Consider the following 25,020-nt stretch of genomic DNA (forward strand, 5'->3'; position numbering starts at 1 on the left):
GCACCCCTTCCCCCTATTACCAGGTGAGCGGCAGCCATTTTGACAATTCCAAAGTCAAAGAGAGCATCTACAGATGTCTATAGCTAGTAACATTTTTGCAAAGTTTCATTAAGTTTGAACATTTTGAATTTTTGATATTTTTGCTGTTTCCATGGTTACGGCGGCCATTTTGAAAATTCTTACTTCAAAATCCAACTCTGCCTATGCCAGTTACCATTCCTGTAAAGTTTCATCCAGTTTGCGGAAAATTCTTATTTTTGAAATTTTTGACCTTTTTGCATTGTTTCCATGGTAACAAGACCTATTTTGGAAATTCCAACTCCAATGTTGCTCATCATTACTGTGAAGTTTCATGAAGTTTTGAGCATTTTTAGAATTTTGAAAATTTTGGTGTAGTTTCCATGGCAACATAGAAGTTCCAATGATCGCCAAAATCATCCAACACCTGTATATAGTGGGCACCTACATTGTTTTAAAATATGATGATTCTGAGTTGAAGCATATCCAAACAGTTCACCAAAAACCAAAAACTCATTTTTTTCACAGTTGTGCCGTTTCCATGGTAACGGCAGCCATATTAAACTATTCCATGCCATAATTAAAAAGGGGGAAGGATATTAAAAATCAAATAAGTAACGAATAGGTAACGAATAGGGAATAGGGAATAGGTAACGAATAGGTAACGAATAGGGAATAGGGAATAGGTAACGAATAGGCAACGAATAGGGAATAGGGAATAGGTAACGAATAGGCAACGAATAGGGAATAGGGAATAGGTAACGAATAGGTAACGAATAGGGAATAGGGAATAGGTAACGAATAGGGAATAGGGAATAGGTAACCAACTTGACGCCCATATTACATCGATCGTTCTAAATGTGCCACTTGACGTTAACATCTATCATTCAATAGATCGTTTTAGACTTAAAATTTTAAGACTTTAACATTATTTTTGACATTTTTACCTATTGTGTCTTTTTGTTTGGTTCACGCATCATTGTCAATATAATTAAATTTGATGCAACTGTCGTACAAGTGAGAGGTTTAGCGCTGTAAAACCAGGTTCAATCCACCATTTTATACATTTGAAAATGCCTGTACCAAGGCAGGAATATGACAATTCTTGTCCATTCGTTTTTGATGTGTTTTGTCATTTGATTTTGCCATGTGATTATGGACTTTCCGATTGGATTTTCCTCGGGGTTCAGTATTTTTGTGATTTCACTATTTTTTTCAAGACACTCTGTCTATTAGTATTGATGTTTTTTCCCCCGGGGTTCAGTATTTTTGTGATTTTACTTTTTTTTCAAGACATTCTGTCTACTAGTATTTATGTTTTTAAGTATTATCATTCAAATGGTGTATTGTCTATGACATGATATCTCACATTTAGGACGACCATATTTTGAAATATTGACTTAAAAGTTTTTACTTGTTACTTTCACTTTTCGAATTAAAAGGCTCTTAGCGTTTCCGTAAACGATTGACCCCTTAAAGAGCTTCAAATACAATGCATTTGATAAGTACATGGTTAGAACACAGAATACTATAATAAAGAAATTGTCAAGAAAGAACGAAGTTATCCTTGTTTCAGATAGTTTACTCACATCCATAGCTTTACGTTGCTCTTGATGTCTATCAACTTTATTAAATTTGTCCCAATCAATTTCAAGATTGGGATCCTTTGACGACCGCATCAAAACTCCATCTTTCAAATTGTAGAATCCAAATGGTTCTGTCGGTCTTTGCCATCGTAGATCCAAACTCCATCGTATGTCTTTTGAAACATTTGGCAAACTATAATGGCATTATATTTCTAAACTCTTACTTTATGATAAACTAAATACATACAGTATGTATCGGCATGTATTTTTCGACCTTAACCATACTTTAAAGAATGAAGCAAACTCACTCAATTTCCCCTTTTAATAAGGATATAATTACTTAATTAGTTGAAGGTTATGTTAAATAAGAAGACTTGTTTAAGTTATGTTGCACTCATGTAATAATTTCTGGAATTCAAATTAATATATGGAAGGATTATTTAAGATCCCAGAATGATAAGGTATACACCGATATTCTGTTTAAAAAGATGTACTTCAAGCATGCAGATTCAGCAACATCGTGAAATCATGATAATTTCCAACTATACACATTTTGGTCCTTTTTAGAATTGGGATTAAACGCATGTTTACTTTTACTCTCTCTCTCCATATTCCCATAACAAAACGGGCCGTTGCTAGTCTTGTATGTTTTTTTTAAAAAATTTAGTTCATTTATATATTTTGGTTTTTTCACTGATCTAGTACACAATTTGTGTAACTGCTTGCAGAAGCCCGCCTCCGGGTGCGTGATTTTCTGCGTTGAAGATCAATAGGTTGCCTTAGGCTATTTTCTGCCATTTGGTCGGGTTGTGGTCTCTTTGACATATTTCCAGTTTCCCTTCATAATTTTATTTGACTACCATGTTTTATTTGGTTGTTGTCCAACAGAGTTTACACCACATTATAGTATGCAAACATAATATATTTCTATTCTGCAGCAGTCTAAGTCTATGCTTAGAAGCCCTACACATAGCAGTTATGGTGTTGAAGGCCGTTCTTTGGTTTAATTTTTTAAATTGTGACTTGGATGGAGGAGTTTTCCCATTGGCACTCATACCACATCTTATATCTTATCAGCATACCTTCTGTGAGGAATAACATTGTTGAAGAGTACCATACCACCATAAGGCACAGGACAAACATCCAGATCCTTGTTTATATCAATTTCTGTAAATAAAAATACTAATTGTGTATATATCTGCATGAATTTCAGGTTGGGTTTATTCTGTATAATTATCAAAATTCTGCTCTTCATGTGCGATGTAATCAAGATAATTTTTTTTGTAAGTGTTCATTTCATCTTGTCATATTTTTCTTTGAATTTTATAAAACATAAAATACATATGTGATATAATTCTTTTTATATCACTACCAGTGGCACTTATATATACAAGATAGGTAAAGCAGTTATCTGTTTATTAAAGTAGTCTGGGCGAACATGCATGAGACAATCTTCTAAAATGTCAAGAAAAACAATTTACCAAATAAGCTTTTTCTTTTAATTTATCCCTGTCATAGTATCCATCTTGACACTGAGCTGTTTTATATGCCTTTAACGAGGTGACTTTATAATAGCTTCATCTTTAGAAAAGCTCTTCGATATCAATCTTTAACAATTATATGTGTCTTTAAAATAGACATATATATGCACGGTAGTACGGTCCCCGATAAATTATTGATGGCAAACAAGATTGTATAAACTTCGCATTAACATAAACAAACTGGCCATTACATTAGGATTCTTGAGAAATTTATCGAAGAAAGAAAGCTAAAACATTGACATAATCAAATGACAAATAATAAGTAGAAAAATGAAACAAACTATATATATCGGGAATAAGAAATGTCCAAAGCAAACATCAAACGTAATAAAATTGCCAGTGAAAATGGAAATGGGGAATGTGTCAAAGAGACAACAACCCGACCAAAGAGCAGATAACAGTAATACAAATATTTGCAATATATATAGCAATTTTCTCGCGAAAAATCACTTATAATAAATGGTTATTATAATGAAGCAATGTGGGATTTGTTTGCACAGAATTGTCAAAATTGGCGCTCGGAAGACGGTACACCATTTGCATGATATAAATACAATGTTAATGGTATAAGATCGATTAATTGATTGATGTTACTAAATGCTATTTAGTGGCAAATATCTTAGGACAAATGAATAAAATACATTAAATACGAAGGTTCTACAATTAATAGGACTTGGGTGGAAAGGATGGAATTATTGGTAATAAATGACAAAGTATTAATATTCCAAACAAGTTTAGTGAGGAAGACTAAACTTCAAAAATCAACCCCTTATGACTATACAATACAGCCAGCATGTGAAGAGTAGACAGACACTGTTAGCATAAAGCAATATATACTGTTATTGTTTTTTCTGTGCTTACACCCTTGTTTACTTTATATGTATTTCACATGACAATTAGACAAGCCTTTGACGTACATTTGTGCATACCTCTTTAATTAGATTTATTACCTAGTTTATTTTTCATCTCCTCCTCCTCTAACATAACATACCATGTTCCTCCCCAACAACATTGATGTTGACCTATTTTACCAGTTTTGTGACCTCTTGATGCAATCTGTAAACATTCATAAAAGGGCCAACTTTCATAAACTCGTGACCATATAGAGCTTGAAATATTTAATAGACATCTATTTATTGGTGAAGACTATATATTGCCCTCATTGACGTATACGTCTCCCTTTTATTTGAATTCTTAACTTTTGGGTTCAGCTAAATTGGAGAAGTTCCTATTTTAACTGATTAAAATGCTTGTTAATTTCAAAAGAGTCAAATAAAAGAGAAATGTCCGGGCGCATTTCATTTGCGCCAATTTTTAAAAAAACAAACCTTTCATTTGCGCCACAAGGTTATATATCATTTGCGCCAAAAAAAACAACCTTCATTTGCGCCATTTTACAGGTATGACAGGTAATATAACGGAAAAGTTAAATATTATTTACGATTTATTTTGTTTTTTGTTTGTACATAACTCCCCCTGGATATATGTATGAGTTCATACTCATTTCTAATACAAAACTGAGAGTCACTAAGGTTATAATTATATATATAGTGTTCACATGACCAGTCCAGTGTGAGGTGTCAAGATAGACATAGTCAAATCTGAGACAAACAGAGGAAAGAATTCTGTGATATTTGTCTCAGTAATGTTCTCCAGTGTATAGTGCTTTCTTTTCTGTTTTTATCAAGGTTTTAACATTACTTTAATGATTTTACCAAGGTTTTATTCAGGTTTTAACATTACTTGTATGATTTTATCGAGATTTTAGCATGACTTGTATGATTTTATCGAGGTTTTAGCATAACTTGTATGATGTTTTATACTGTTATCGAGGTTTTAGCATAACTTGTATGATGTTTTATACTCTTATTACATGTATTTCTGAGGAGTATGTTTCTTCATTATTAAAAGACTTTTTGAAAATGTTTATGTTTTATACTATTATTACCTGTATTTACCTGTATTTACCTGTACTCACCTGTAATATTGGCGCAAATGAAAGATTTAGTTTTTGGCGCAAATGAAATATGGTTTATGGCGCAAATGAAAGATTTTTTTTGCGCAAATGAAATGCCAATTGGCGCAAATGAAAAGCACCGAAATGGCCATACATTTCAACAAATGTATACAAATAATGAAATGTCTCAGTTCAAATAATTTTATCTCCGGGAAATAAACTTTGAATAAATTGAACTTTTTTTAAAGATCCTATTATCTTTATAATGAACGAAAACTGACTTTACCTGCAAGCATCCATTTTTTTCATTTGCATCTATTAATGGAATCCATGCTGTTGGCTGCATAACTTTGTACGAATCGTTGTCGAGGTATCCTGCATCTTCAATATAGAATAATTACATTAGATTTATGTTTCATTATAATACGTTATTCTGATTGGCTACACTGCAATCTCGCGTTTTTCCTTAATCAACTTCATTACACATTACAATTTATCAATTATGATGACACGAGGTCCCACAATAAAGTGCACAGGTAAATTAAATAAAAACTTGATAAAAATCATGTTTTCATGATCCTAGCTAAAAAATGTAACTTCATAGGGTTGTAAAAGCGTTGACCGTGCGTACATGTTTTACAAAATGTCCTTCGGTCAACGCTTTTACACCCCAATGAAGTTACAAAAAGATGCATTCAATTCTTAAATGATACAATATTTCTACTATCAATCTGTAAATTTGCGCTTTTTAGCTATACTGAGAAGAGTACCATTGTAGATCATTTTTTTATAATTACTTGGATTTTTATCTTCTTTTAGTTTAGTCGGATTTTTGTTATTTTTGTTTGTGGTGTTCAATTACGATTGTTGAAAAAACATTTTTTATTAGAAATGAAATTTATTATTTAGTTCACACAGGACCCAATGTGAACACGCATGACAAAGTGAATGGAACAGATTAGTTGTACAGCTACATTTATCACACATGATATATACAAATGCAAATATACATTATAACATTACTAGTATAGGCATGTACAAATGTATCAAACTTTTCCAACACATTAACATTTAATTCAGACAATCAATCATTCTTCGTGCATGTTCAAAGAAAACATATAATGGCATGTTAGTTTGAATAAACCATAAATACCTTGGTGCCATGGAACTATAGTGGCTTCATTTTTAGGTACTTTGGACCGTAGGTTCCACACTGGATGGCCTACAATATCTGGACCAATTAGTTGTTCTACTACATTTAGTAAACGTTCGTTTGACCATAGCTGTTGAAATGCCTACAATTCAATTTAAAGCATTATATTTCATTCGAACAAAATATTAATAAATGCAAATATTAATTGTAACAGTTGCCGCTGATCATCATAGGCGCTCCTTTTTCTTATATTTTTTTGGTGTTCAAGATTCTTTATGGAAAATATTATATATTTAATCTTTTTTTTAACTTGCTCTTACTCTTACCCATACAATCATTGCTTACTATGACCGTAGTTTATACGTGCAGTTTTTCTACTCGTATTTTCCACACAAAAAAATCTTTAAAAACCGTCATCGTACATTGAAAACGATAACATGGATTTATGATCCAAACTCCTTTAGTTTTAATATATTTATTTATAATGGATTGGGAAACAATTTATTACAACTTTAATACACCAATCCCTTTCCGCTCTTTGAGTGCTGCCTTGTAGCGGCATTATACTGCTCTTTTTCGAAATATACAAGGGTGTCTTTTACGTGCAAGAGATATTGCTCTCTCTTAACACGGTTCAGCCATTTATCGTCCCCTTCGGACGGACTATCATAAATCTTCAAAACCATAGTCGAATATGTGGGTATCAAGGGAGAGCCGAAAATTCAATCCCTGAAATTTACTCCCCGTAACGGGGATCGAACTTGGGACCTTTGTGTTAGTAGTCCGATGCACTAACTACTACACCTTTGACTATGATGTTATTCTAATTCATACTATAGAAGTTATTCCCCTTATTGTACCTTTGGCATATAACCTTGTTTCAGTATTAGAACTGTTGACCCTGGAAATTCCGCCTCCAACTTTGTCAATCTTTCATAAAATCCATAGTCTTTAAATAAGCCTGAAATCATATTCACATCTACTTTTACAAAGTTGAATAAAATTCTATATAAAAAGATAGCATGTAGAAATGAATTGTAGTCCGCAACTAAAAAGATATCTTTTAAGTCTCACTTTTGAATGTGTTGATTTATTATCAATTGAAATATAATTTTTTTTTGTTTAATATATTTTGTTTTTATTCATTGTCACAATCAGTAAAATTGAGAATGGAAATGGGGAATATGCCAAAGAGACAACAACCCGACCATAGAAAAAAAACAACAGCAGAAGGTCACCAACAAGTCTTCAATGTAGCGAGAAATTCCCGCACCCGGAGGCGTCCTTCATTACATCCAGATGTTAAAAAACAGCTCAAAAACATTAGAACCCAATTCGGTCCTACAAAATTCTACGAGAAACCAACAAAGGAAAACAAACTGCTGGACCTTGTATTTACAACAAACTTGTCACTAATGAAAACATCAACAAACATACCAGGTATTTCTGATCATGAAATCATCATAACTGATACAGACATCAAACCTTACTACAAGAAATCTATTATACCTCGGAAAAAGTCTACAACTGAGAAAGAGCAAACTAGGAAGAAGTGAATAAAGATATAGATTCAAAAATAAAATATACCATCCAAATCAACCAAAATGTCAACGAATATATAAAAAAGAAGATGTGGTATGATTGCCAATGAGACAACTGTCCACAAGAGACCAACATGACACAGACATTAACAACTATAGGTCACCGTAAGCATAGCTGATATTTAAGAAACACCTGTATTCGCCAGCCAAGACTGTGACAAAAACATACCACCATAAATAGTCAAGTGCAACAATAGACTGCCATGGATAACGTACAAAATCAAGAAAATTCTAAAGAATAACCAAAACCTGTATAACCAAGCCAAAAGATAAAAATCATGGGCAAATTACCTCCATTACAACAACAAAAAACTCAAAAAAAAACATGCAAAAGAGAAATCAGGAAAGTATAGATCATAATTACATTAACAACGTCATCATTGAAGGAATGAATAAAAAAAAACACAAAACCGTTTTTGAAATACGTTAAATAAAGGAAGCAGGATTAAATAGGGTTTGCACCACTAAAGAATCAAGGACAGGAGCAATTTGAATTTGTCTTCAAAATAGAAACAACACAAACATCAGGTTAAAAGACTCCTTACATCAAATTCCATCAGAACAGAAGGTTGAAAAAAGCTTTTACAAAATATCAACCGATCCAAAGCATCTGGTCCAGGCAATATACCGATTAGAGTATTGAAACATTGCGCCGAACAGCTGGCACCGATAACTTCATCAATATTCCAGCTATACTTAGACAGTGTTACTCTACAAGAGGTGTGGAAAAATGCCAACATCTCTAGCATCTTCAAGGAGGGGCAGACATTCGGCAGAAAATTATAGGCCTGTCTCACACGTTGGCGACGTTGGCGAACAGTAATGAGTTCGTAAATGTTGGCGACGTTGGCGAACAGTAATGAGTTCGTAAATGTTGGCGACGTTGGCGAACAGTAATAAGTTCGTAAATGTTGGCGACGTTGGTGGATATTAATAATTTCGTAAATGTTGGCGACGTTGGCGACGTTGGTGGATAGTAATAATTTCGTAAATGTTGGCGACGTTGGCGACGTTGGTGGATAGTAATAATTTCGTAAATGTTGGCGACGTTGGCGAAGATTTACACAATCCTGTACCAGAATGTAGTGACAGGCTACGATTCTGGATTTTTCAAAGGTATTCGACATTGTGCCTCATGATTGGCTCCTGCACAGAATAAATTAATATTGAATTAAAGGAAATACCAACAAATGGCTAACTTTATTACTAATTGAAAGAAATGTGAAATACAACTGGAGGAAAAACACTCGACTAATGCTTCAGTTGAATCCGGAGTCCCCTATGAACGGTACTAGGAACCATCCTCCTTTTGTGTCACATAAGTGATCTACCAGATGTAGTAAAATCATCAGTCCGACTATTTCCAGACGACTGTTTGCTGTACAGGGAAATCAATCAAAGCGCGAAAGCGCTGTAAAGGCAGTTAATTACAGGTTGTGTGTATTTCTAGTCCAGAACGTTATATCATTATCTTCCATAGAACAGAGGTGGTTTGTAGAATTTAAGATTTAGAGTTCTTTTGCACCTAGTTCACCTATATCTATAGTCTACTGTTTACAGTATATTTTCTGTGCCTCGCCATGAAATGCATTTTTAGCCATGGTCTTGTCAGTTTGCTTTAAATTTATGAGTTTGACTGTCCCTTATGTGTCTTTCGTCCCTCTTCTTTAGACATATAAGAACTTTTCCTTTTCAATATAAATAGACTATTTTTAATTATTGATTGTATACGCATATTATATGACTCCCATAAAAAGAAGTTCACAAAGATTGACTAGTCTCTGTACTGTGTGTATAGCAAGAACATCAAGTAACATAATGGTAAATGTACATAGTAACACATCAACTTTTTTGATGACCATACCTGCCAACTGTCAGTATTTGCAGAGTATTTCCCCCATCGAGCTCTAGGCTCCCAAATGGAAATTTTGTAAGAGCAATTTTGTCGACTATTTTAAAGAAAACAATTAATTCAACAATGACAATGAGCTTGTTTATGCACGAAGAAGCCAAAAACCACATTAGAATATATTTGAAGGGAATCCATGACAAATCGCCCCATTAGCAAATAGCCCCACTTTTTCACTAACTCGCCCCACTTTAAAAAAAAACTGCCCCAACATGGATAACCAAATCACCCCACTTGTGAAATGTGTTATATCCCTTAATATTACTCCTGCCAACTTGCCCCAACTTATAGAAAACGATAATATCTAGATAAATATATTATTAACCAGGAAGAATTTACTAATGCCAACTCGCCCCACTCATGTAAAAAGATGTTATCCCGTTGTATATAAGTTAAATTCCGTTAATATTACTCCTGCTAACTGGTCCCACCTAATGGAAATCAGTGAAATCTAGATAAATATATTATTAACCAGGATGAATTTAGTAATGCCAAATAAAGGCAACAGTAGTATACCGCTGTTCAAAACTCATAAATCCAGGGACAAAAAACAAAATCGGGGTAACAAACTAAAACCGAGGGAAACGCATTAAATATAAGAGGAGAACAACGACATAACACCGAAACGTAACACACACAGAAACGGACCAAGCATCAGACAAAACACCACGAGAATAACAAATATAACATGAAAACCAAATACATGAATTAGGGATAGACAAGTACCGTGCCACGTCTGATCTCAATATCTCAAAAATAAGAGAAAACACAAACGACTCAACGTTAAAATGCAACACACACAGAAACGAACAATAATATAACAATGGCCATCTTCCTGACTTGGTACAGGACACTTTTAAAGGGAATAAAAGTGGTGGGTTGAACCTGGTTTTGTGGCATGCCAAACCTCGCACTTGAATGGCAAAGTTAAATATAACATTGAAATGACAACATATTACAGGACTACAATACAAATAAATAGGAGAACATATTAGACAAAGAAAAACATGATTAATAGATAACAAAAAGCATCAGGTTTAAAATTCAATACGCCAAAAACACACAGGACTTACAAGTGACGCCCAGATATAAAAGATCGAAAGAGAAAAAAGTACAAAGTTGTACAGCACTGGAGATAAAAAGTTGAAAAGGTTTCGCCAAATACGGCATTGTTTTTATGCCCGGGATAAGAACATTCTTATTATATAGAACAATTCATGCTATTGCAAACAGTAAATTTTATCAAATGAATATGAAAGAGATATACATAAAGAAACTGAAGTATTACATGTGTAACTAATTACAGAAAACTAAACCCGAATACATAACGCCCAGATATAAAAGATCGAAAGTGAAAAAGGCACAAAGCCGCACAGCACCGAAGACCAAAAGCTGAAAAGGTCTTGCCACTCTCCCCACTTATGGAAAAAGATGTTATCCCGTTGAATATAAGTTAAATTCCTCATATTGCATTATGATACAATTAACAGGTTTCTTTTCAATTGTTATGCAAATAACTAAGCTTCAAAACTTAGTTATTCTTCAACAATACATTTTTTTTTTAGAATTATAATTTCAGTATATCAATAATAGTAATTTAATAAATTTTCGGTTTGTTTGTATTCTGTGTAGATTAGTTTTCATTAAAGTGGTGCGAGTTTTTATTTTTAATTATATATATATTATATATTAATCTAAATATTACCATTTTTTTATAAGTAGGGCGGGTTGGCAGGAGTAATATTTAACATGATTCAACCAATTTCACATGTGGGGCGATTTGATAAATCAGTTTGTGGCGGTTTTTTTAAAAGTGGGCGATTAGCCAGTGGGGCGACTTGTCCTGCTTCCATTTGAAGGCCCCCTTGAAGGTTTTGTATGACTATATGAACCATCTTTCACGTAAAACCCCCATGTGCATTTTGAAAAGTTGGCAGATATGTTTCTAACTCCAGGCAAAATCTACCGGTATGAATGAAAAAGAAGTTTTTAATTAAGGCTCTGTGGCCATAACAGCTGTCTCATTAGCATTTTAACCACTTCCCATATTTGCAATTAAAACAATAGAAGAAAATTATTCAACGCAAAAACAAAACTTACTTGTAAATATGAAATTCTCTTTACGGTATGAGTTTTTCTCATTGTTTGAGATTGTACAGTAGTACCTGTAACTGCTTATACCTATTTCTTATTCACTTTTGCTTGATAAACTCACTAAATATCATGTATATATATGTTGTGTACAAGTTATCATTTTGTACAAATTATAATTTGTACAAAACAAATGTACAAATTATAATTTGTATTTTGACTTTGTACAAATTGTAATTTGTACAAAAAGTGCCTGTACAAATTACAATTTGTACAAATTTCGACTAAAATTCACTTATAACTTGTACAATAATTTATAGTATGGATTGTGTTATAAAAAATAATTGATACACACTATAGAACCTTATAAACCTTATTTACAAAATGCAAAAACACCCAGAGACAGCAAATGTAATCGGTACATGCATGCCAGTTAATTATTATAGCCGAATAGAAATTGGCCCCTGTGACAATTCTGATAGAATAATAGAAAATGGCCTCATTGAAAATTCTGATAGTATAATAGAAATTGTCCCCACTCAGAATTCTGATAGTATTTTTGAAATTGGCCTCAGAGAAAATTCTGATAATATAATAGAAATTGGCCTCGCTAAGAACTCTGATAGTATAATAGAAATTGGCCACATTGAAAATTCAGATAGTATAATAAAAATTGGCCCCACTCAGAAATCTAATAGTATTATTGAAATTGGCCTCTAAAAGAGAAAATTCTGATAGTATAATAGAAATTGGCCCCAGTGAAAATTCTAATAGTATAATAGAAATTGGCCTCTGTGAAAATTCTGACAAAATAATAAAAATTGGACTCAGTGATAAATCTGATATCTGCCCCAGTGACAATTTTGATAGTATCATAGGAACTGAAGCAATTAGGATAACACCAACGTTGGAAAACAAATCATATGTGCCAGGAACCGTGCGCTGTCTGACTAACAGATCCAAGACGAATCACCATGAAAACGAAACAGAAATTATAAGAACTTGCTATTGGGTATAATGTCAGTATGATCGTACCACAACTAATCCTCGATATATTTGTCTAATACTTGCATCTGGAGAATTTTGGTACAGTATTTGAACTGCTGTAGGAATTTTTTTCACAGCAACATTTGTGCACTTCCATATTCGCTATAAAAGCAGGAAAGGATTTATTTTTATTTTGGGGGCATACATGTATACGAATGTGAAAAGCAAATGATTCTGTGTTATTCCCATTGCCATAATTCACTCACATACTCAAACAAATGATACAGAAATATTTCTGTATTTTGTTAATAAGGTTGATTGTGTGGTCATGGAATACAACGTCTTTGGGTTTATCAATGCTTTTATATAACAAGGTCCATACCATACATTATTGTACAAGTTATAAGTGAATTTAAGTCAAATTTTGTACAAATTGTAATTTGTACAAGCACTTTTTGTACAAATTACAATTTGTACAAAGTCAAAATACAAATTATAATTTGAACAATATTTTTGTACAAATTATAATTTGTACAAAATGATAACTTGTACACAACATATATATTGTACCACATCTCCTTATTTTTATATGCATTCCAATAACATGAACAATTGTAATTCAATTCTATATACCAAAGCAAAATGAACTGCACCACTTTCATTCACTAGTATGCATCTTTTGGCAAAATACAAGTTCTTAAATGACACAAGATATATTTATTGATAAAAAAAATAAAATTTAGTATACAACTCTTTAACAGGTATAAAAAAAAAAGCACAGCTGTGTCATAACTTGTGAAATCTGTGCTGAAAACATAGACATTGATGGTATTTGAGTAATTCCATATGTGAAGCTCAACATTAGCTCGTCAGTTGGTGGTGGACAGTTATAGTTCCTTTCTGCAGGCTAGGATGAATGACTTTTCAGGAAAACCAATTTCACAAATCAAAACTTTCCTCTAGATTTCTCCTACAATATTCATCCAGTTTAGTTCTTTTGGTTTAATTGGACACCGTCCTGATTTTTAATTTTGCAAACCATTCAGTCTCTTGCTTGCAAATGGTGCATGAAAATAGGATTGGTATGGCAGTAGACAAGTCTCTTTAAAGTGGGTTTGTGCCCTGAAAAAAAGTTTTATAACTTAAGTTTTTTTGAAACTTGTGCAACACACATACCTAAATAACTATAACATAGAAGAGAGCATCATTCGTGTCAATGTTTTGTTCCTGTTTACATTGTCATTGATATTTTTTCAGAAAGCCTGAGGCATAGCTCATGAATTCCTGTCATTACATCCTAAATTAACATAATTACTGCTAGAATAATTATCAGTATGATATACGTACACTATCATTGTACAGCCCAAGTCTTCAGTATATATCATTGTTGCATTCATTCACTCCTGTGTTCAGTCGTTCAAAAATATTTAAACATCAACAAATGAACTTTAATAAGGACAAGAAAACACTAGAAAAGATACGTACATACAACCCGTTTTTAAGTGTATTTGAAAGAGAAATATATCTGGTTAAACGATGTATAAAGGAGGAAAAAATTGCAGATATTGCATTACGATGCTTTCTACCTAATAGCACGTGGATATGTTTACATATTTAGAGTTGACCCAGTATGACCAGTACCTTGTAGGTCACCGCGGTCGTTTAAACACTAGACTACAGTCGTGTATAAGACAATAAAATGCTTAAGCCTGTACTATTTGTGTGAAGTAAATGTGTTTTTTCTGTACATTTAAATTGTTTTACCTGATAGCAAGGACGTATATCTATCCGTTTCCTTCTCAATTCACTTTGTCAATTTCTTCGAGTTGCTTCAAAACATACGTATTACTGCGCCCGGAAGTGAAAAAAATATTAGAAATCCTCGTAAAATAATGCTATTTTCAATTTTGTGGAATCCATTTTGTTATATTTATTATATAAAGATAAAAAAAGATACGATTAATTATGAATTTGCATATCATTATACGGAACGTTTATGGACTATTTTTCCATAGCTGTAAGTCGGTCATTTTGGCGGGAAATCATGTACACATACACACGTAGATTGGCTGGTACCTGATCGTAATGTTACACATCAGGTAGCAATACACAGTTAGGAGTTTAGTTTCGCATTTTGGCCCCTGTGGATTTTTAAAATAGGAAAGTTATTGTGTAATAAAATTCATTTTTAGACAGATGAGTGCTAATTTAGCCTTCAAAGATGGTTTATAAGTTCATCAAGATTATTTTTTACATGTTTTATGGGCTGTTTTCTGTTTGACAATCCGTATTTTCATAGCTAGACCGGCCATCGGTCCAGAAATTAATGTACTGTTTACAAACACTCTTTTTCTACGCGAAGTTTTTGACGCAATTTTACAAAAAAATGAGATGAAAGACATATGAATATCATTGGATTTGCTGAACGATATATGTACACAGTTTCAGAAAAGGTATTACTTCAAGCGATTGAAATTCTACTTTTAGCCAAATTTTGGGGAAATATGTGACATCTTTCCCCCCCTTTTTGCAATATTTTATAACAAATAAATGCAGATTGTTGCCATGGATACACCAAAAAGAAATTATATTTTACCATTTTATATACTGGATATAAAATCTATGGAAGATTCTGATTACATACATATGCCCATATATAACACAAACAGTAATCTTGATATTGCAAGAAAGCAATGAAAAGGGGATGGTAAAATTCATAAGGGCAAATTTTAGTATTTTTACCTAACTGTTTATTGCTACCTTATGGCATACTTACCAAGCTCAGAATTGTATAATTTAAGACTGTTCATGCCACAAATCTATTGATATTTAGATTCTTAATCAATTTCTAAGTAAATTAAGTGTTTAAGAATGACAATATATGTCAATTTTATTGTTTACAGTCCTTAGCAACCAAAATTAGACATTTTGACACAAGGCTTATATTTGTACTCTATCGGCTTAACTCTTGCTTCTGATGGATTGGGCTGCATGTAGTAGCCTAAGTATTGAACGCGTTGGTTTTTTTCTTGCGAATATATATCAAATTATTGATTTTATCAAGATTTCATGTTACATTTTGGCATATATTAAATGTATAGTTAAATCAGATGTAAGAAATTGATTCCCTATCACCAAGTTTTTTAATCAAGTCTTTGGTATGCAATAAGCATAAAGATTAACATTTTTATGCTTGAAATAGCTAAATTTTATACAATGTTGCATCATCAGAGATCTTATTAAGATATTCAACATTAAAAAACTGACAAAAGAGGTACAACATGTACAGTTTTTAAGATTTGGCTAAAAATTGAGGTAGAGACAAGATTTACACTTTCACTTGGCACCTTTCTTTAAAATCAGTTTTTGTCGCGTTTCAGTGTCAACTGCTAACCTTCATAAAATATTCATTACTCAACCAATTTTCAAAAATAAAAGTCCATTTTACTCGTATTAGCTAGCAGAACTCAGAAAATAAGTTAAAAGGGAGAATTTGAAAAAAATATTTACTATTAAGGTAGCAATACACAGTTAGGAGTTTAGTTTCGCATTTTGGCCCCTGTGGATTTTTAAAATAGGAAAGTTATTGTGTAATAAAATTCATTTTTAGACAGATGAGTGCTAATTTAGCCTTCAAAGATGGTTTATAAGTTCATCAAGATTATTTTTTACATGTTTTATGGGCTGTTTTCTGTTTGACAATCCGTATTTTCATAGCTAGACCGGCCATCGGTCCAGAAATTAATGTACTGTTTACAAACACTCTTTTTCTACGCGAAGTTTTTGACGCAATTTTACAAAAAAATGAGATGAAAGACATATGAATATCATTGGATTTGCTGAATGATATATGTACACAGTTTCAGAAAAGGTATTACTTCAAGCGATTGAAATTCTACTTTTAGCCAAATTTTGGGGAAATATGTGACATCTTTCCCCCCCTTTTTGCAATATTTTATAACAAATAAATGCAGATTGTTGCCATGGATACACCAAAAAGAAATTATATTTTACCATTTTATATACTGGATATAAAATCTATGGAAGATTCTGATTACATACATATGCCCATATATAACACAAACAGTAATCTTGATATTGCAAGAAAGCAATGAAAAGGGGATGGTAAAATTCATAAGGGCAAATTTTAGTATTTTTACCTAACTGTTTATTGCTACCTCAGATATATCAAATAGCTAATACCCGGAACGTAGTACCGGGAACCAGGATAATACGTAGACAACATACATAACTAATACCGATAACGCTTTACGGTTTCTCGTTTATAAACTGAAAACCGCTTTGAATTATAGAAAATGCAATATTAATCATGTTCAGTCGACTTTTCATTGTTATATCAACGTCTGAACTAATTAAAAAATCTTTAGATCTCAGATAACACTCGAAATTGACCCGACCTCTTTCCACACGGAATACAAATAATGATAGTTTGTAGTCAGGTTGACTGCTTATAATGCAAAATACACATTAATAACAAGTTCTATAAAACGAACAATACACACTGATCGTTTCTTTAGTCCCCAATGTAAATGAAAGAAACAAAAACCATATCATACCATAAAAAGAAGAGGAGAAATTCGAACATTTCCGGATCTTTTTCTGGCCAAAAGACCCCCTGCATAGATTGCGTATGAAAAAATTAACCTCATGACTTGAAAGTCAGGCCTTAAAGCACTGCCTTTAAAAACCAAAATGACCACAACAAACAACAAGAGGACCTCAAATCACTAGAAAAATGGGCTGACGACTAGGGTATGTGCTTCAACGTAAAAAAATGCTTTATGCTTAGTTTAAAAAGTAAAAGTCAGCTATTCTACAACATCAACAACCACACGCTAGAGCAAGTGCAATCCAACCCATATATTGGTTTACAAGTACAGGAAAACCTAAAATGGAAGAAACAGATTACAAATACATGCAACAAAACCAGTTGCACGCTAGGCTTCTTTAGAAGAACCCTACAACACTTCCCTAGTGAAAGCCGTAAAACAGCATATCTGGCACTTATAAGATCAATTATGGACCCAAATACGCAAAAAGACATCGATAGATTGGAATCCATACAATAGAGAGGGGCTAGATTTATCACTATAAGGACTCTAACTTCAGCTTCCGTCACTACAATTATAAGACCATTGATTGGTTTTTTTTCAAAGTGATCGAGGGAAATATACCAGCGCTCCCCCCGGACGACCTTATTAAATTCCACAGACCAAAAAGACAAATTAGAGCAACAACCTTTAACAACTGTATCGTCAAAAACATTATAGACCAACAAGTCCGTAACGACAAACAAGCGGTCACAGTTCCAAACAGTAAGACTGACCAGTTCAAAAACTCTGTTTTTGTGTGCACTGCAGTAGATTGAAACAATCTGGAGGTCCGACTCAGTAGTGTGCGTCACTACAACCGAGGCGTTTAAATCCGCACTCCTCAGCGAGCGCGACTACTTCATGCGCAGACAAACTCGTCACACAATGGACGAAAGGAATCTGTGACATACCCATCCATTTACAGCAGTGGAAATACAGATACACGGCAATACAGTGTTATTGCTTTGCACTATCATTACTTTTGTAATTATCCCTTGATTTTAAATAGTATAGATGATTTTGCTTAAAATAGTAAAATAAAAAAAAAAAGTGAACTTGATATACGACCACAACATATGAAAATAGGATTTAGTATCAATGCCAATGAGAACGGTATTAACAACTATAGGTGGGGCCGAATGGGTATCAACAATGAGATGTAAACTATGCTATAAAAGGCATCCGCCATCATGTAGGATGACAACATGTGAAGAAAAAATCAACGTGCCTACTTATGCTTAAAACAAATATGACAGACAGGAAACAAATGAATACTGCGAACTTGGTACAGGCACATACTGAATGTAAAGGGTTGTTTGTGCTCAACACCCTTCCCCAATAACATGGAAAAGTAATGAATCAGTACGTGAACGTTTGTTGCATTTATACAAAGATACAAGGACATATTTAGTATAGCATACAAAAATGAAAATACTGACAGAGAAAATATAATTTGTTAAATTTATTCACTAACTAAAACGTTTTAGACGTCTAATATTCCTTATTATAATTTAGCGAATATTTTCTTAAAATTAGCCAAGTGCCTGGTCAAATGGAACAGTCTTCATTCTAAAGTAATCTAAATGTCATAAATCGAATTCTGATACTCTGTCTAAGGTAATTATTACAGTTTCTAACTAGAACCTTTATATTCCAAAGTTTGAAATATAACTATAAATATTAACATAAAAATAAATGGGTGAAAAAAAGAAAACGTTATGCAGTCACGTGACTCAGTAACCATTCCCTCTTACTGACCTTTTATTTTACCAGCCGTGTACAGCTTTTGTGCCACTTCGTCCACCAGTTTTTCTATGTCACGTTTACAGGGCTCAAGTTCCTCTGGTTTAAAGAAATCCTCTACAATGACGTAACCCTTTAGAAAAGAATAAATTGATGGTTATACCATTCACATATACTGAAACAAGCAAGCTATTGACTAATTGCAAAAAAACCCAAATCATCAGTCGAAAGAGGATTTAAGTCCAGAATGATGTGATATGATATAGTATTTAATAACACAAATCTAATTTGTTTCCAAAGAAATATTGTTTAATGAGTATTAAATCTAAATTTTGAGTTCACAGACATCCGTGTACTTTTAATCAAAAAAATATACCCTGGGTGGTTTAGGAATGTTAAAATGAAAGTATAGCTGTTTATACTTTTAAAATGTTCGTATTAATTGCAACATTGAAGCATGTATATGTTTAATTGTACTTTAACATACATAAAGAGGACATAAAGAAAATAGGACAACCAAAACACCATAAGTCGACCATAACCAAACGAATAACGACGAAAATATAAAAAAATAATATCACAAAAACACAGAGAAATAAAGATTTAGCATCACGAAATCAAATCTATGCTACGGTGAAGACAATATGTTTTCAGTTTGTTTTAAAGGTCTTTTAACAGAGAAATATGGATTAAACAACGGATCTCTGAGATAGTTATGCCCCTATACATGCGCATACGTTATTTTCGATTTAATCGTACTAGATTAAACGGATCTCTGCGTTTACATTTAAAGTAAGATCGGTTTACTTTAGATCGATTCAAACTAAACTACCTCTTTTGGTGTTTTAGTTTAAACCGATTGAAGTCACAAGATCGATTCAAAACGTCCACATTAGACCTTAAACCGATCTAAAGTGAACCGGTCTAGTTTAAATCGATTAAAATTCCTAGTGTGAACAGGGTCTTTGTCGCTTCGCTCGTATAAGCAGTGCTAGCTAGATCAAACAGTTACAACAATCGTGTTACCGATGCTTGCCCCGAATGTGGGAGGTCGTAGATTTTATGAACGACAGGTCCAATCTTAAATCTTGAAAATTGGTAATTTTGCTTTCCCGCTAAGCACGAAAAGCTGAAAAGCTCGGATCAGAAAATATGTTCGAGTATAGTGACAAGTTTCCCAGCGGACTAGTACCTTTTTATCTTACCCTTTAAAATTCCGTTCTCGTATAAAGCTGGGTTCATATTACATAAGCATGTCATCGTCCTTATATACATGTAACATTTACCACTGGAGGTTATATTAACATCATCATATAAAATTTTGTTCTTGTTGTGTTGGTCTCGCTCATGTTTACGCCACATCTTTATCGAACCTAATTAGTCTGATTTAATATGGAATTGTTTTGTCAAGAAACTAAGATCTTTTTTTATTCTCAAATTATACGTTTCCAAAGAAGTTGTTTGCCAAAAATAACTGTTTTGGATCTTTGCAAATGCACTTTTCTTTTTATTGTCCCTTCAATCTTAAAATAGGATTTTTTTTCACTAAGTTTATACCTACATGAGCTATTTGGTCTGAACAAAGAATTAAAAAAAAGTACTGAATTGTAAATTGTAATTTTCAAAATCCTGAATGTTTAAGCGACCTTACAAAAATTTCAAATAGCATGTACCATTTGTGTAAGTCTGAAACATTAAATCAGAAAGCTATAAAATGGAAAAGACTTGCGTGTGTGTTAAATATTTCGCAATGTACATAACGAATTGAGTTTCATATGTAAAAACGTCATATAAAACTAAACAGAGTCGGGTCGGATTAACATATCATTCTAGAGTACTACATCATTGCGACATCGTGTCCCACTAAATTATCTTAAACAGAAAACAATGCAAAAGGACGCATTTTATTTTTACTTAATAGGAAAAAGTTAACAGGAAGGCAAATCATTCATTCAACACGACCACAACCCATTTCTCGGACATGTTTGTATCTCTTTTTTCCTTCTTTCCTTCAACATTGTTCAAATCTAGCATGAAATATTTGTTGTGATATACGAATAGTATAAATAGAATTATTTGTCCTACAATTTAACCCTACAATGATTATCAACTGAATATAAGTTATACAATAATTGATATTGTGACTTACCTTTTCAAAATACTGTTTGATCATTGATTCCGGTAATTGACCTGGTTTCTTTACCGACGGTTGTTGTGGCATTGCCTCTGTGTTAAAGCATTCTGGATGGGCCTCATCTGTATAGCCGGGATACATTTCTGGTTTTACGTCCATTTTGAAGTAATATGAGGCTTTGGAGTGTGACGGAAAATTAAAACAACAGGTCGATATCAACAATTAAACAAATATTAGATTGATAGATACTTATGTAAATGAAAGATACAACTTGAGAAGTTGGACAATTCACAGCGCTATTGAATAAAAACCAATATTAAAATATGTGCAAAACACAGAAAAATACACAATTATGGTTCAATGCATAAATACGTTATAAAGAATCATTGGGGTCAAGGGCATACAATACAGTTTTGATCCCGTATTTACAGTTTGATGAAAATTTCGATAGGCTATTTTTGCCTGATTAAATCAAATATGTAATATACCTTCATGTGCTACTTTTTGGGTTAAATGAGGTCGAAATTTTGTATATTTGCTCAAAACTCGGATTTGTGGCCGTATTTTCCCTTTCGAAAGAAAGCCATAACTTTTTTGTTTTAAAAGATAAACACAAATTGTTTTTTGTTAAATGATTTGTAATTTCTGTATTTTATAAGTATCCTAAATTTATGCATTTTTTATTCAGAAATAACTCATATTTATCAAATGGTCATGAATTGAGTAACAAAAAACGTAATTTTTTGCTGTATATATATTTATCAAAATTAAAAAAATTGTACTATTTACAGTTTTATAAAATTTATTCCACATAATCACCCTGCAAAATGAAACAAAATGTCGTTTTAAAAAATAGGGGTCCATGCACTCGTTTTCAAATTGAATCAGTTTGAAGGATAAAAATCAGTCAAAAAGTGCATCTTTTCCCGATATGTCATATTTTGACGTCCCGAAAATGACATTTTACGTTAGCAACGCCATTACCTCCCTTGTAACTGTATCGTATGCCCTTAATGCTCATTACTGAAAATGTAAAGTCTAGCGCTGAAGATGAAAATTCTAGCGTCAAGATGCGAAGTTCCGTGCTCGAGATGTAAGAACCGAAAATTTAAATTCTCGAACTTAAAAGCTTTGTGGGCATGAAGAGAAAGAATTGAAGCAGTTGTAGTATAAATATATAATATATAATTATGATACAAAAAGATTCGTCCGTACTTTACAGAGTAGGTCGATTTTCCAAGTTTCAAACCTTAACAATGTTTCCGCTAGACAAAACAAAATCGAAATTCCAAAGCTAATTCAAAAGGGGGAGGTCTATTCAAACTGAAAAAAATCAAACGATATCAACCAACGGAAAGAGTGGGAAACAACTCACATATGTATTGGAAGATGCATATATATTAGACGAGTTGTATATACATTATGTACACAGCCATGTATCACCATCATTGATGGCGATCCGATGGATACATCTGTTGTAGAGTTGTCACTGCCTCAGACGTACTTATATGATATATATATATATATGGTTAAGGTATTTCCCGGGTTAAACCTTGTTTTATATTAAAATGTAGTGTTATCCGAAAGATTGTTATTGATTTAAATCACAACAAATAATTCAGAATCCCCTTTGCAACGTCATAGTATTTCCTCCATGTCCTGACGACACTCGTTGGTCTTCAGGAATGTTGTCACATATTTCTGATACTATTGGAATGTAGTTTTTTCCAGATATAAAATTTATTGATTGAAACGCAATAAAAGATGCCAAGTATTAGAGACTGCAATATCGAAAGTGGGTTCCCCTTTTTATTGTAGAAACAACTTTTTTTTCTACAATGTGTCGGTCACTATTTTCGACCCATTATGACACTATCCGTCAGAAATTCAATTGACTTTACTTTAGAGTGCAAGGTCATGATAGAATTTATTAAAAAAGAAATGGTTTATCTTCTTGTTTAGTTTTGTTTTAAAAACATACGTTATCTATTGATTTAATGCATATCCCTATAGATAAAGTAGAAAGAGAACAGAAACGTTATAGAACAAGTACTTTCGAAATGGAAAAAGATATGGTTGTTCATTGTTGTGTCCTTCAGGTTTTTTGTCTATTTTTGGTGACCAATGTTTATGGTGAGTATTTTTCTAACTATGCTAAGAAATTAAACTCAAATTCAAATTCAATTAAGAAGATTAAATTTTGAACTTAGGTATATGGTATTCGTAATTCTTATAATAACAACTGTTGCTAAGTTTTATATATTTTCAACATTCCTAAGCACCTAATATCACTTTCAATTTAAAAGTGGATTTTGTTCGGACTCAAGTTTTAGTGTTTTTGTTAATCTGTGCACCAGTTTCGTTGCTTTTATTGATTTCGCTCGTTTGTGTTTATCTTTTGCAAAAATTCAAGTATTTCATTATCTGCTAAACATAGTAAGTCGGATATTTTCTGTCTGGTAAAACACGAAGTGATATCTCACATCCCGGCATTGCGACAAAAAGAAAATAAGAAAGACAATCAGCTATCCACACGAACGATTACAATGAAATATAAAGATAGATGAAGTTACATTTAGAAAATCTTGACTGACCGACTGAATGCTTAATGTCCAGTGGCAAATATGTCATTGTTATTCAGGGTAAATTTACAAAATAAAAATAGAACAAATTTAAGTGATTTGTAAATGTAATAACTATTTCGTTATAAGACATTTGTTGCTTTTTTGTTATTGAAATTGGATGTAATATTGATTTAGTGATAAGTGTAATAACTTTAGTATTTTATAAGTCTGAAAGCAACAAGCATGGAAAGCTGTCTACGTCTATTATGACGATATTGAAAATGCATTGATTATGTTTAATTTATTTAGAACTGGTATTTACCAAAAAGAGAAGCAAAAATAACAAATTGGAGTTAAATGAGAAACTATTTAAACAAAGAATCCTAAATGAGGAAAATAATAAATGTCAAAGAAGCAACCACAATTCTTGTATCAAATAAAATTGACTTATGTTTTGTAAATAATTTATTTGTTTGCTGTGCTGTATAGATAACAATACTTTCACTTGTTAATGGAGAGGACTTATATTATCTTTTAAAAATTAAGAGATTTGATAAAAATTCGAGTGGGACAAGGAAGTTTACCTGTTATCCAATTTCACTGATAATTGTTGTCAATAAAAGATTTGAATTTGAAAAAAAAAAATATGGGAAAACTTGAATGTCAAACGTGGAAGTATAAAATAACTTTTAAATGTCATTGATAAACAGTAAAAAGATAGTAAACTGATATACATGCCTGCCAGTTAATCGCACACAAGTACAGGTATAAAATAGACACAATGCGGGTGAATACAAATCGAAACTGCATGAACACCAAAAACGGAGAGACAAGGTGCGTCTACATGATACTAGCCTGTCCTGCTAACATGACAGTTGTTTTCCATTCGTTTGATGTATTTGAGCTTTTGATTTTGCCATTTGTTAAAAGGCTTCCTGTTTTTAATTTTCTTACATGCATTTCTTATTCTTTCTTAAAAAAACAAAAACAACTTCCGAGGGTTTGTTACCAATCTGTTTTTCATCTGACAGAAAAGGTAAACTTGCATATTCCTTTGATCTGATGTTGTTTATGACTTTGTAATTCTCAAGAGATATGTGATGAATTCAACTGTACATGCAGC

At 32.6% G+C, this 25,020-nt stretch overlaps 1 protein-coding gene across 1 annotated transcript in view; it reads right to left on the reverse strand.

Annotated features, from left to right (window-relative positions):
- Positions 1-21,718, reverse strand: part of LOC139511621 (uncharacterized) — a 38,337-nt gene extending 16,619 nt beyond the window's left edge. The window contains exons 1-8 of the mRNA XM_071298544.1: positions 21,349-21,718; positions 19,215-19,332; positions 7,116-7,216; positions 6,256-6,397; positions 5,389-5,483; positions 4,096-4,201; positions 2,687-2,771; positions 1,608-1,797 (exon numbers count right to left, since the gene is read on the reverse strand). Coding sequence (XP_071154645.1) covers positions 1,608-1,797; positions 2,687-2,771; positions 4,096-4,201; positions 5,389-5,483; positions 6,256-6,397; positions 7,116-7,216; positions 19,215-19,332; positions 21,349-21,492 — 981 coding nt within the window. The 5' untranslated portion in view covers positions 21,493-21,718. The remainder of the gene's footprint in view (positions 1-1,607; positions 1,798-2,686; positions 2,772-4,095; positions 4,202-5,388; positions 5,484-6,255; positions 6,398-7,115; positions 7,217-19,214; positions 19,333-21,348) is intronic.
- Positions 21,719-25,020: the final 3,302 nt, after the last annotated feature.

Source organism: Mytilus edulis, chromosome 2, assembly GCF_963676685.1.
Source record: "Mytilus edulis chromosome 2, xbMytEdul2.2, whole genome shotgun sequence".
Taxonomy (NCBI): domain Eukaryota; kingdom Metazoa; phylum Mollusca; class Bivalvia; order Mytilida; family Mytilidae; genus Mytilus; species Mytilus edulis.